Source organism: Sparus aurata, chromosome 6, assembly GCF_900880675.1.
Source record: "Sparus aurata chromosome 6, fSpaAur1.1, whole genome shotgun sequence".
Lineage (NCBI taxonomy): Eukaryota > Metazoa > Chordata > Actinopteri > Spariformes > Sparidae > Sparus > Sparus aurata.
Genome location: NC_044192.1, coordinates 16,476,447 through 16,491,111, shown reverse-complemented (window position 1 = coordinate 16,491,111; position 14,665 = coordinate 16,476,447). Strand labels below are relative to the sequence as shown.

Here is a 14,665-nt window from a genome sequence, read left to right as displayed (position 1 = left end):
CTAATCTATCTGCTATATATTACTTGCCAAAAGTATCTCTGACTGAATTACAAGGTTAATGTTACGTAACTATAGCAAGAATGGCTGCGAAGCCGCGTGATAGAAAAGAGTCCAATCACATAATAAGATTCAAACGACTGTCTGATTTAAAAAAAAAAAAAAAAAAAAAACAGCCTTGTGAGAGGCGACTGACCCTGTCTCTTTACATTTCTTTCAGATTAGCATTTGCTCTTCACACCTCACGAAACATCAGAAAGAAGCCGTGTGTGCACTGAAGAGAGAGCACTCTTGGGTGAACGCTCCCCAAGGCGAAGTGGCTTCCATATGGAGATAAAACACAACTGAGGAAATAATGTTGTAGATGGAGGGAAAACAGAGATTAGAAGTGAAGTGTCTGGCTCGGTGGAATACACGATGAACTGATAGGCTGGAAACAAAGGCAGATTTGGTCAAATTGGAGGACGATATGGAAGTTTTAGTGAAGTAAAAATGAGGAGAACAGGAACAACGCTGGCAGATGAAGGGATCAGTCCACGCTGATGATTCCTCTAATTGTATTTTGCAAACTCTTGTCACTGTCAATTTACACAAACTTGATGCCCTCGCACCCAGCGTGACCAGAAGCGACCTTTCATCAGGAATGCTGTAAAGAGTCTAATGAGACTGGGTGGGAGCCCAGACTCGGCACAATTACGGGAGATTAGGGTGCTGCACAGGATGCAATGGCAGGTAGGTGGGCAAGGATGTACCCCACCCTGACTGAAACACACTCCCTCTCATTAAAGATGCCTTTCCTCACTTCACAGGAACTGAGTAGCTCTCTCTTCGCTTTAACCTAAACAGCACAGTGTTAAGAATGTGACAACAAACGTGGAAAGATTGATTGGATTTCAAGTCAGATTTTCCTTCACCCTCACACTGTATATTTTGCAGGAACATTGTTAAAATAGTTAGTAAATTACTCATCTGTAAACCAAAAAAAAAATCAGAGTTCACTCAAAGTCAAAAATGTGTTACTCTTCAGGTTCCTATTGTTGAATGTTTGTGCCTCACTGGGTTAATGTATGTATGTGTAGAGTTTGTTTTTACATTCATGTACTGAAAGCATAGAATTTCTCTGCGCATACTGAAAATCTGAATTAAAGTGGTTGGCCTTGCTCATAAAATGAGTGCAAAGACTCTTTGTATACTTTATATATATTTGATCAATTTAAAACACATGGTTACTTTAGTGTTGTAGTACTCAAGATCAGTTGTGGTCTTGAGAACAGAACATTGACTACTACCGACTACTACATTGACTTATTGTTCAAAAGTATGTTTACCGGCTTTATTATCTGCCTTTCTTTACCTGTTACCATTGCCGACTGTTTATCAGTGGAACAGTTTGTAACTGGCAGGAGGATTGTGTATCGCATGTGAATCAAACAAAACAGGGACCTGCTCGGGCAAAAATGGCTCCACATTACCAAAACCCTTGAGTGGGAATCTAGCACTTTCTCTATTCTATGATACTGTAAAAAAATTTGGGGTATGAGAAAATGTGATTTCTGTATATCCCTCTCACTCCTCTTTTCTTATGCTTCACTTTGTCCTTTCAAACTAAAGTGGTAATAAAACAAAGAATCAGAGGAGAGCAGGACAAAGAGGTGGAGAATGTGTGAGAAAACATTTGTTCGTAGAGATTCTTGTTCTCCCAGCAGTGCCAGCATCTCCATGGCCTCCTTCATTTCAGCTGCTCGGGAAGTCACGCTATGCTGGCTGCTAACAATGCTCAAAGAACGGGATTAAACTTTCAAATGGCAAAAAAACTGAAAACGTGTCACAGACTCCGTAAATGTTCACTCCAATTTAAGGCTGATGGGAGAGATTTCGTTGAAACAAAAATAAGTTTTGTGTAGCATGATTATGTCACCACCTGACCTAAAACAACTCTCAGTACAAAATTACTCACTGTCCTCTTTTTAAAGTAAAGCCTGAGACATCATAATTCACTACAAGTCAAGTAAAAAAGCAGACTTCAACCTGTTCAGTCATTTCAGCTGTAGCCTGTTAAACCCATCAGAGGGGAAAAGGGAAACCCTGAGAGTGATTTAGACTGCTTGTGATCTTTCTTGACGTTTACTATCCTATTATCAGCCATTTGACTTTTACAACTTTTTCTCTCTCGCTTAAAAAAAATGCACTAAAACTATAACAGCCCGATTTTGTGCAGATAAAACAAATGTGGTGATCGTTGCAAAACAGTTATATAACCTAATGTCCTGATGCCCGACACCCTTTGACCTCTCAGTGAAAGGATGGAGACCAGTTATGTGAGTGACGAACTGCTGCAGCTGGGCGTCTCACAGCTTTAAAATCTCATGGCCTTAAAGTCTTCCTTGGTAGCAGACCAAAATAAAAGGTAATCATGTGAATTATGGACAAGAGTGAAAGTCTTTCAACCAAGCCAGCAGTAGTTATGAACAGTAATTTAAACAAAAATAAATATTTTATGGTGTGATATTCCTAAAATCTTTTCTATGATGAGCTGCCAGAAGGTGAAATTGGATTAAAGCTGGTCACAGCTACAGTAAATTGTAATAGAATTGTGCTATTAGAGCATATATAATATTTACAGTTGTAAACCTGTCAATCAGTAGTGCCTTAATAATCCTTTTCCACTTCAGGGATTTTATCAAACTATTTACAGGTTTTGTTTTAGTTTCTGATTTTCTCCACCCGCTTTGAGGATGAGTTCCTTGAAGTTAATTTTGGCACTGCTCAGGACACGACACTAAATCTACGTTCCAGCCTCGAGGAGTTCATGGCAGTGCAGCTGATCAGGATTGGCAAATAAATGTGTCATCACATCCAAACAACAAAACAAAAGTAACTCTCATTTCACAGCTAAGCATCAATCAGAACAAACATTAGTTAAAAAATTAGAAACATCAGACAATGTTTGTTGGTTAAACAAAGATGATCGAAGAGGATCTCAGTAGTATTTGGAATGTTGGAAAAAAAATGGTGGACCAGAAGATGTTTCACTGTCTGACAGAAAAGGGATACAACACACAGTCAACAACGCAGAGAAAAAGATTAAACTAGGAAACAAGATTTTAGTGAAAAAAGAGATCATAATGTGCGAACAAACTGAACAACTAGAAATGGTTTGAGGTGATGGATGTCTCCAGCCACCAGGTCTCAGTAGTGCCTTGGGTTCACCATCAGCAGATAAACTTGTATCTCATCTTCACATAAAGTTTATGTTACTTCACTCCTTTACCAACCAGCACAAGTAATGCAGTCTATCCTGGTGTTGCTTTTCTAATGGGATTTCATAAAATGTCCCAGTTGGTAAAACCCTGTAGAAATGAAAAGAGAAGCTCGTACCAAAGCCTCAATAAGGTACCTAAGAGTTTAGGTCAAGGGAAGCCTCAGATTACAGGTTGTAAAATTCCTGAACAGCAAGTTTCACATTCTCTTTGAACTGACATGAACATGTTCATGTTTGGATCTTTTCCACCTCCTCTGCTTTATGGACCACTTACTGATATCCAACACACTTAAAACGCTACCAAATTGTATTTTCTTAGTGAAAAAGGGCACACTGGCTAATCATCACAATGAGATCATGTGCTGAGGAAACTGTCGTATCTGCAGCATGCATGTGTGTTCCATTTTCTGGCATTTACTGGCTAAAGGACTCAGCTAGCTCAGCATTGATGTTTCTCTAATGTTTTTTCTTGATCCCAAGTAAAAACCATTAGATGGGACTCAGACTTCAGGGATTTATTTTTACAATGGGGAGGGTCTCAGGGCCGACATACTGAAAGCACCTCTCTTATTACATTCCTCAATGGTCCTGAACATGAAGGCAGCAGATACGCAATATATTTAGCCAAAGAAAAAGAAAAGAGTGTTTCCTTTACTACTCAACTGACAGTCAAACCCTTACTGGGGTGAGCAGCATGTGTGAAATGGTTTCACCATACGGTAAGGAGATGTTTTTTACCACATGGCCTCATGCAGACCTGCATCCCCTAAACATGACAGATACCATCTGTGTCACTGCTGCTCCCTCCTGTCACTGTCAGTCTCTAAATGTCTTGATGAGCAGCAGTGCTGATAGAAACACACCCCACATTTTTTCAGACAGGGTTATATCCCGCGCAGCCTTCCTGCTGTTTGAGAGCAGCGAGTCCTGCCACAGACAATTTGGCCACTCTGAAATGGCAAAGCCTGGGTCCACATGCTGGCTCGACCTTTGACTTCTCTGCTCCCCTGCTATCTTCATCGCAGAAGGAGACCACAAGAGTCACCACTGTCACGTAAATCAGCTTAACTAAGCACACAGTTATACTAATATAATCACTGTTAACCTTCTACATTGCAAGGCTAAAAAAGATTCATGAGCACCACATCATCGCCTCGTTGCATTAAAATATAATACCACCACCAGTGACAGTGACACATCTGACAAACATGCCACTCATGCATTAACTGGGATTTGACATCTGGAAGGCATAAACCGCCCACATTTTTGTTCACATTTGGCCTTAATGTGCCACAGAGGTTAACATGACTAAGACAGAATAAATCTTCCATGCCTGACAGGCTTGTAAAAAAACAAACAAAACACATATTTGAGAGTAGGACAGACATGCAAATTTATAACACTTCAACAAACACAGATTAGTTAGAGAACTCCTTCATGGCCTGCAATAAGGTCATTTGTCTATGTGTGTGAGATAAGGGGATAGGCGACAAAAGGCAGGTTAGAACAGGCCACATGACTGTTAGGCTGAGAAAAGACTGCTTTTAAACTTTAAGTAATTGCAGAGCAGGACAGCTATTAGAGGAGGAACAGAGGTACTACAAAGAGCAACATCTGAAATCCTCCCTGACTACAGCTATACATGCAAAGTCATCCCTTTCTTAAGAGAATCTGAGGCACAAACTTTCCAGACAGGAACTTCGCTCAACTCTAAGAACAAAGAAAGACGAAGCAACAAGATAGAAGATGTGGGGTCAAATGTGAGTAGTCTTATGAGGTGACCATATAAGTTGTTAAAACATAAACCACAAGGTTAAGAGGTCCAAGCACTCACTGTCTCAATTTCATGGACTGATACAGTGCCACCTACACAATATAAAAAGCCCATGACATTTGATTTTGGGACAGCTATCTTTCTCTCTGGCTCTGAATTCTTGACCAGACGACCCCGGTCCATGTCTGTGTACTTCAAAAGGTTCCCGGCAACTAAACAAGTGTCCTTTAACAAGACATTGAATTCCCACAATAGCTCCAGGGTTGCTGTCCTGACCTTGCAACCACGCTAACAAGCATGCAGCTTCACAATGCAGCTCCAAGACGGAACCAGAATCCAAACCAGAACACTGAAAGACATAGCTTGATTAAAATTCTACAAATAACAAAATGCAAAATGCACATAAAAGACCTTGTATTTTGCAAAACTAAAAGTTCTCATATTATTGTATCACTAATAAAGTTTCGAAGTGTAAGCAGCATTTTCATAAAGTCTGGTGCAGCGTCAGTTGTGGTGAGGAGTTTTCACTTTACCGGTCAGTCACTATACGTTCCCACCCTCACCTATTGTAGTGAGCTTTAGGTGACCGAAATAATTAGATTGTGGATACAAGCAGCCGAAATGAATTTCCTCAGTAGGGTTGCTGGGCTTAGCCTTAGAAATAGGGTCAGGAGCTTAGACATCTTGAGGAAGCTCAGAGCCCCTGCTCATTCGGATCGAAAGGAGCCAGCTGAGTTGGTTCAAGCACAAGAACTGGGAGACGACTCCCAGGGCAGACCCTGAACTCGCTGGAGGGATTATATGTGTCAGTCTGGCCTGGGATCACCTCAGAAAGCCCAGGACGAGCAGGAAAGTGCTGAGGGACGTCTGGACTGCCGTGCTTAGCCTGCTGCCACACAGCTCACCTCAGATAAAGTGAAGCAAATGGACAGATGGATGGAAGTTGTTTATATGTTTTGTAAGTGAACATTTTATCTGAAAATAACCCATAATTTCAGATGCCCAATAAATTTTACGGACTATATAGCACCATATATTGCTCTAAAGGTCAAGTAAAGTGGTAGACGTATAAAGTAGCAGGAATGGGGGGTTGTAGCTCAGGAGGTAGAGCAGGTCACCTTCTGATCAGAGGGTTGCTGGTTCGAATCCCTGGCTCCATGTCGAAGTATCATTGAACAAGATAAGCAGTTGGCAACTGTCAGAGTGCTACAGAAACACAAGTCCATTTACAAACTTTTCCAGTACTTGAGTGAATTTACTGACGTTACCAGGTGTATGTAACATGTAATTGTGGCCTGTGTGACAAAAGAGAATGTAAATTGATGGTTTAGAAAAGTCATGAGAAATGCCCAGGCTTTTTCAGCTTTCATGAGGCTGAGTGGGATCTTAGTGTGTCGCTGCTATGCCATTTCACACCACCTCAGCCACCAGACTGTGGAGGACCTGCATCATGCACCGACAGGCTCCAGAGAAATATCTGACCTTATTATTCAGAGCTTTAGTCAACTGTTTATAAGCCTAACTAAATCCCCAAAGACACTACTTGGGTGTTAATCTTTTTTGGATTACAGGAAGAAATTCTGTTATTGGTATGAAATGCATTTCTGCACTTAATTATGGTGGTGGCGGGGCTATGAGAACGAGAATTATTGTTTTTGATGCCACAGAAAGTAAAGCTTGACTTTTTCATTTGCTGTGATTTGTTGTCTTAAAAGGGAAAAAAATAAAAGTTCTACAAAGTGTATATCTGACAGTTCAGATTGAACGAAAAGACTTGTTTTTGGTTGGGTTTTATTTTTATAAACATGTCCATTTCTAAATGGAAAATTAAAAGACCAAAAGAAACTGTACACAGACGAAGACCTCAGCAGTGTAATCTCCCATAAAATATCCGATTTCTAAAGAATATCAATAGGATTTAATTTGCCAAATATAAGCTGCACAAAAAGGTATATAAATCAGACTAAGAACCTTTATTTGACTCAACCATAATCTTGGTGGATCAATGCTTGTAACCTAACCTTTGATAAACTAGCATTTGCTCTGACTAAAAGCTTCAAAGACAGTATGGCTGTGGCTGAGAAAACATGCCTGGGAGCCGGCTTTGAAGCACTACAGTATTATGATAATGATGATGGTCGCCAGTAGAGGGTCTGTCTTGAGTGATGTCTAGAACAAGCTGGTCCTCCTGGCACTGCAGTGACCCCAAACCCAGCCAAGATATGAGCTTATGGTTCAAAAATCATTCAGAAATAGCACATAAATGAGATGGAATTACCGTAACAGAGAAAGAGCTCTTTCAGTGAAGCATTTCACAGTTTGGGATCAACAAACAAAAGCCAAATAAATACCAATTAAATGTGTGGGAAAGAAACAAATACGCTACATTTGGGTTATCGGGTTACGTCTATTTCAAATGTTTCCCCTCTGCTATCAGGGATTTAACTTCAATGACTCCTCATATATTTGTTTGAGGTAACTCCTCTACACAATCCATCAGTTTTATGTATTTGAGATGACTTTCGTTTTACCATTCACCTCAGGCGAAACGCTGAGCTTTATAGGATATTTCAGGATTCTTAAACTAAGACGGTAAAGTTTCAAGTTACATAAAGTGTCTGTTCATCTGTCTGTCTGTTTGTCTGCAGCTGAGCACAGATGTCAGCTGGTATGAAGACATCTGCCCTGCCAGAGGTCTAAAAGCCTTGGAAGCTGTTGATCCCAGAGGATACCACTTGTCTACTGATGACAGGCTGGATACTGAGTACATCAGGCACCAAGTGACTAAATCCCACTGGATATAGACAAGAATGAAGAGTTTTATAAAGAGCAAAAACAAAGACATGCAGAAGTTCTTGGCTACAGAAAAGAGTTGCACACTCTGTTAAAAGTTTCATCGGTATTTTAATGATAACTTTTATGTGATGCTAAGATGCCAAATGAACTTAAAAGGTCCTTAAAATTGTTCAACTATTTCAACTGTTTAATTAACTATATCAATTAAATGTTAATCACACCTTTAGTTTTTTCTGCCTTTTCTGCTATAGAATATATTGAATTAGTAGTGTGGAAGCAATTTGTCCTTGTGTTAAAATTACATATAGTACTTATAGGCACATGTACGTATGTATGTATGTATGTATGTCTGTATGTATGTATGTATGTATGTATGTATGTATGTATGTCTGTATGTATGTATGTATGCATGCATGTATGCATGTATGTTTATATGTATGTGTCTCACCATGACTCACTATGAAAATAGGTTAAAAATACTGAATGTTGAGATAATTAACTAATTGTTCACATTGGTTGCACTGGTACGCCAATTTTTTTCATTTAGGTGCACCAGCACATAATAAGCTCCAAATAACAAATTTTAGTGTAATTCAGAGATTATGTACATTACTGTTAAAAGAAAAAAAAGGTGCAAATATATGTTTTTCTTCATTTAAAGTACACACAGCAAGAAATTGTGATGACTTTATTTCTTTAGAAAACAAACTGCTAAATTTCAGGCGCACCGGTGCAATCAATGAAAATGTTTAGTTGCACTCGACAGATTTTTGGGAGCATGTGCAACCAAAATAGTCCCACCCTGGAGTCCTTACAAATGTGAAAAGTGCTGCAGTCAGGAAGGTAATTAACAAAAGTAAAGTGGTCAATCCTGAGAAGTCTCTATCAGTCATTTCAGATTTTATAACCTTTAAATTAGCCATCATACTGTCTGATAGTATGAAGTATGAAGCTGAGGCAAATGACCCATTCAGATCAAATGAGATTTATCATCTTTGTAAGGACTAGAAGACCCTGAAGGCACCGCTCCTCAATTTACCATCGAGTTGAGTCACAAATACAAAACAGCAGTAATTATTGTCTTATACATCATTCAGACACAATGCCGCTAAAAAGCAGAATAGATGACAGCTTCAGACAACTATTGAAAGCAGGCCACTAATTGTCCCCTTTTAAAAGACATAAACACACACACCAATTGCTATACATAAACATGAACGCACCACATCAAAAACTCCTCAAGAGAATATCACCACATGTAACTGCAGAGGAATGCTCGCACTCATGACAACGTTATTAAATGAAGAGTGAATCTTGAGTGAGGTGTGGCTCCATGTATTCGACCTCAGCTCCTCAGTTTTTATGTAAACACGACATGAGAGAAACAAGCGGTGACTGATGGCTGTGTGAAGCATGTGAACCGCAGCAGTAACTTAGTTATAAGAGCAGCATGTGTAAGCAGCGTGCTCTCGTCTGCGCAACAAGGTTATTTATCCAGGGCTCAAGAATGTGAGATATGACAAAATGGTATGTACCTGACCACCTCAGAGTGTTCTTTATAATGGCTGAACTATATATCAGAGCCATCACTCAGTCGTTCAGTAGAAGTGACGTTATTGCTCCTTCTCCAATGAGCCTGCAGCTATTCCCCTTGCCCTCAAGACTCTTGACTCTGACGTGACCTGTATTTGGCGCACGTGAGACCTCAAATGGGACAGCTGTGAGTGTATTCCTGCCTGTGTCCGACTCACTTGCCCAGGGTCAGGCGGAGTCACCAGCCCCCACACCCATCATCCAGTAGCCCTTTCTATGCCAATCACAGGGCAATATAACTGCCAGAGAAGTTTACGGACTGATAGCCTTCAATGGAGGGAGGATCGGGGTGCGGGGTTCTGCTGCATAGCTCTACACCAGCAAAGGCCCCTTAGGTGCCCATTGATGACAGCTATCATTCACAATGCAGAACAATGCTGGTGGATGTCAATGTGAGGGAAGGGAAGAGGCAGTCGACGTTGGTACTGACATCAAAACAGTGTGGTTTAGGGGCCGCCTGAGGCAAAACCAAAAGGGATCGTCTGTAGGGATGGGATACTTGAAATGTTTTCAACAAGATTTATCTTCTTCATACACAAAGCCACAACAGGAAGTAGAAAGGATGTATACCCATCGGCCACGACATTAAAACCACTGACAATCGAAGTGAATGACAATCATCTTGTTATAATGCAAATTTCTGATGAGAAACCTTGTGTCCCGGCATTCACACGGTTGCCATTTGACACTCACACAAACAATGTTGCAGACCAGGTACAACCCCTCACCGCTGGTAGTGGCCCAGCAGGATAACGTGCTCTGCCACACCACAGATACCCTTTTGACCAAAGCAAACCAAGTGCTGATTCTGGGCTGGTGCTACTGCTGGTCTGGAGTTGGTTCAACCTGCAAAGCTTTTTAAGAACCAGTTTCATTTTTCATAGGATTCTGTCACTGTATACATCTCTAATTCCCCACCATTGTTAAGAGCAACCATGTTAAGAGCAACCATGGTCAACTACATCCACTCTTTATGCCTACTTTGGCATGCAAACACAACCGGTCCTCGGACCACTGTTGATTCAAGTCCATTGTGAATTTTTTGTTAATTCTCCCATGGACATGTCAGAATACACTACACTAGCTCATTTTTTCTAATACATAACCAGTTTTAGTTGGTCGTTGGTCATGATTATCCCACCTGCAGCCAATGATGTAAGCAGTTCTTTGTTCTAGACCATAAAAGTGTTGGGGCCACTCTGGAACCAGTTTTTCGAGAGCCAGTTCTCTGGCGGTTGAAACGCAAAGAACTGGTTCAAGTGTAGGCACTAGCTCCGAACCAGCTCCTGAATCTAAGTATCCAAACAACTTTCACAACTTCCAGCCAACAGGAATTAAAGAATCTGCTGACAATGCCCTGGTGCCAGACACCACAGGACAGCCCCAAAAGATCCTGTGTCCATGCCTCAATGGGTCAGAGTCAAGTCCAATCTACAGTGGGGCCACAATGGATCAGACTTGCTCTAGCAAGTCCCATGGATCCAACTGGATGGGATCCCGGGAATTTGGAGGCCAGGTTGAAGCCTTGAGCTGTGTTATGTTATGTTTCTCAGGCCATTCCTGAGCAATTTACGTGGTGTGGCATGACACTTTGTCCTGCTGGGGGAGCTAAGTTATCAGGGAGTGCCTTTGCCATGAGAGATGTACTTAATTTGTAACTGTGTTTGGGTGGGTAGCAGCATCCACATGAATGCCTGGACCCAAGATTTCCCCCAAAAACATTGCACCGTTATGTCATGACTAAAGTTAATCACTTCACCAGCCAGTGGTTTACCTGTTGTGGCCGATTGGTGTAGATATGTAGGATGCAGAGTGTATATCAGTTTTTATAAATCTGATGTCAATGTCAAGCATTTCTGGAGTTTTGATCCTTCAAGACTGCTTCCCCCCATGCATTTTGCAAGAAGCTACAGTTGTGCCAGAGCCCCCGCTATGCATCTGGTGCTATGGACATAATAGCTGTCAGACAAAGAGTTTATCATCCAGTATTTATGTTTTATCTGATATTTTAAAATGAGAACATACAAAAAACACATTAAAATGTGACAATGGGAGGTTTTGACTGTGTTGTACATTTTCTTAAGCAAAAAGTGCCAAGGAAAGAGGTGTTTTCATTTGATAAAGTCTGACTATATTTTTTGAAAAAACGTGTTTTCTTAAGATAGCTGTGTTTAACGCGTCAATGTTCTGGTTTGGAAGTTAGAAACAGGAACTCTTTTATATCTCAATGCGTCTTAGAAACACAGAAAATACACCAACGAATAGTCTTTTACGACACATGTTTTTTCTTTCCTCTTTTTTTTCTCCCATACTGATGAAACAATATTTTGACAGGGCACAAGAGGAACTGTCAAAGCAGTTTGTATGGTTCCTCAATTTATCAGGAAACTTTCTGTCTTGTGTCACTTGACAGACCGCACATGTCTGTCTATTTCACTGATACATCTTTCATATACATAGCACCTAAATCAAATAAAAGCAAAAGCAATATGTTTTTATACTCATCAAGAGAATTAAGAAGGAATTCAAAAGAAAACATTCTTTCACAAAGAAGTCAGAGATGACTGGATATGTCAGGGTTTTAGGGATAGGGTTCAAACTTGGTCCTATTTTTCACATTAGAGGATCTTAACGACTTAATGAGAAATTGTTTTTTCATGGTAAGGAATGAAAGATGAGGGGCATTATACCCCACTGTGTGTATTGACCCTCAATTCACCACTCTGCATCATGATACATTCTTGTGCCTCAGGGAAATATGTCGCTCCGGAAGGACCAGCATCTTATTGAACATAACACACAAACTTGTTTTCCAGATGATCTTCATAACCCACTGAGATTGTTCCTGAGTGTTTAGAGAAAGTCTATATTTCACTTTGTTTATATGTTAAATTTCCTGTAAGTCTATAGTGCAGACTTTTCAGATGACCAAACATCATATTCAGCAGATGGCTTCAATCTTGTCAGAGACCTCAGCTAGGCCCATCAGGACAAACTGATGCTTTTAAGCAGCACCTGAATGGGCATGTGTGTTCATGGATCCTCCGTCATTATGATTAAGTCTTTCATCCAAGCGTGAAGTAATCAGATGTAAGCTAGGTCAGCTTAGCTGTCAGTGCTGCATTTCCCAAGGCCTGATCCTAAGTCCTGTACCAGCCGATGAGGAAGTGAATGTATAGTGTGCTCAAAGGTGTCATAAGGCTACATCTCTGGCACCAGGGAACTCCTGAGAAAATCACGTGTGGGTCAAGAAGGTGGTAAGTTAGAGGTGAACTTGAGATGCTAAAGTATAGTCAGATCAGACCATTGTAACAAAACAGAACCATCTTTTTCAGTTATTTCCTCAGTTTGAACTTGACTTATGCAACAAAGTCTGTCTAATTGAGAGGGAGACATGGATGATTCTGCTAAAAAGTTGACACTAAGAGGAATTTCCTGTCGTGTGGAGTTATCAGAAAAACAACAGAATCCTCCACTGTTTTACTTCAACAGCTCAAATTCAACAATGGAGTTGCTGATAAAATACTTGAGCTGCTGGTAAAGAAGCCAACTGCTGATGTGTGGAGATTCTCATTTAGTGGTAGAGAAGGCGATCACTCAAACGGAGTTCAGCAGGGAGGCCAGGAGAGCTGTCCGAAAAGGATCAGACTTATTGCCTCTGGCAAAAGAGTAAGTTTAAAAGAGAGTTCTTAATCAAATGTCAAGCCCCTATCTGTTTCAGTCAGTCTGTGGAGAGTTGACTTGAGTCATACTTTTACCGTAGCTAGTTATCCACTGACAGTGGTGGAAAATGGGCATGGGTAAAATGCTGAGAGTAGCTTCAGATATCTTCTACAAATTGTAGACAAAAGAATGTTTTCAATGCCAAGTGGCTGCCCTCCTCCAGGTGGGTATTCACAGATTTGGGGAAAACTTTTTCATACCATAAAACTTTCAAAATTAGACACATTAATATATATTGATGAGTTTAAGGGCATCATTAGGAACATGGTGAAGGAGACATGTGGTTGTTTTTCTTGAGACGCCATGGTTTGAATAGCTGTTCTGATTTTTGTGGATTTTGTATATCAGGTTTCATATGTTGTATTTTACCATGTTGAAATTTTTTATGGATGCAATCTGATCAATAACAAAAACAAAGGTGAAATGACAGTGTTTTTCTTTATTCTAATGTATTGTTCCACTCCAACACCAAAAACTGGAGGGAAGGAAGTAGAAGGAAGAAGAAGGAAAAACTAAGAAATGGAGCCTAAAAACTGAGAAAAGAAATAAGAATCTGAATATAAAACAGTCAGGATTTTGCTACTCACCATACTGGCAGCTTGGTCCGTTGAACCCTGCAGGACAGTCACAAAGCTGGGTGGAGCCCTCCCGACACTGGCCCCCGTTGAAGCACACGCCATAGCTACACACGGCTACACGTGAACGTGTGGACAGACAGGTCATAGATAAAGAGAAAGACAGAAAAAAAAATCAGTAAGTGAAGCAGAGACACCTGGCTGATGTCACGAGATGTCAACATCTGCAGTTTCAAACACTGACCTCTTTCTATCAAAGCCTTATCATCAGCCTGTTAACTCCTGAGTAAAGACGAACCTTGATGTTTCTCCATTCACACTAACCAATGTAAGAGGAATCCACCACTTGGCTCTATTTGAAAAGACAGGCAGGCTTTGGGCCAAGCAAAAGAAATTTCTAAACTCCATTTTCACTGAATCATCAGAGTATTTAAAGTGAGTGGTAGCAACAGCTTGTACAACTTTTAAGGGAAAGCGGCCTCTTCCCTTCACAGTTTGAGAATATTACCTGAGAATGACCTTGACTGATTGACTGAACTTTGGTCATTGTCACAAACAGTGATCATACAGATGTGCATGGATGAGTCATGGGATAAAATCAGAGAGCCACAGGTTCAGAGTGGCTCATCCATCTCTTTGAGCCAGCGGCCCCGAGTCAATAAATCCCTCTGAGTCAAACTGCTCTTGCTCGTTAAGACATGAAATTCAAAGAATCCAGGACGCATAAACAGTGAGCCACCAGGAAGCTCAACATGTGAATCCACCTCAGGAGGTGTACCATCACGTTCCATACGCTTACATCAATCAGGACAGTCGATCACATTAACTGTGTGTGCATGTACAGTACATGTGTGTTGAAGTCTCCCTGCTAATATCCCCGTGAAGTGAAACACAGCTGTTTAAGCCTGGAATGCTGTTTGCACCCTGCTGAGCAGAGTACAGTGC

General features: G+C 40.7%; 1 protein-coding gene across 3 annotated transcripts in view; it reads right to left on the bottom strand.

Moving 5' to 3' along the window:
- The window catches only part of megf6b (multiple EGF-like-domains 6b), a 72,467-nt gene that overhangs the window by 41,950 nt on the left and 15,852 nt on the right, over positions 1–14,665 (bottom strand). For all 3 annotated transcript variants that reach the window (XM_030419160.1, XM_030419159.1, XM_030419158.1), the window contains exon 4: positions 13,733–13,837. In XM_030419160.1, the coding sequence (XP_030275020.1) occupies positions 13,733–13,837 (105 nt within the window). The remainder of the gene's footprint in view (positions 1–13,732; positions 13,838–14,665) is intronic.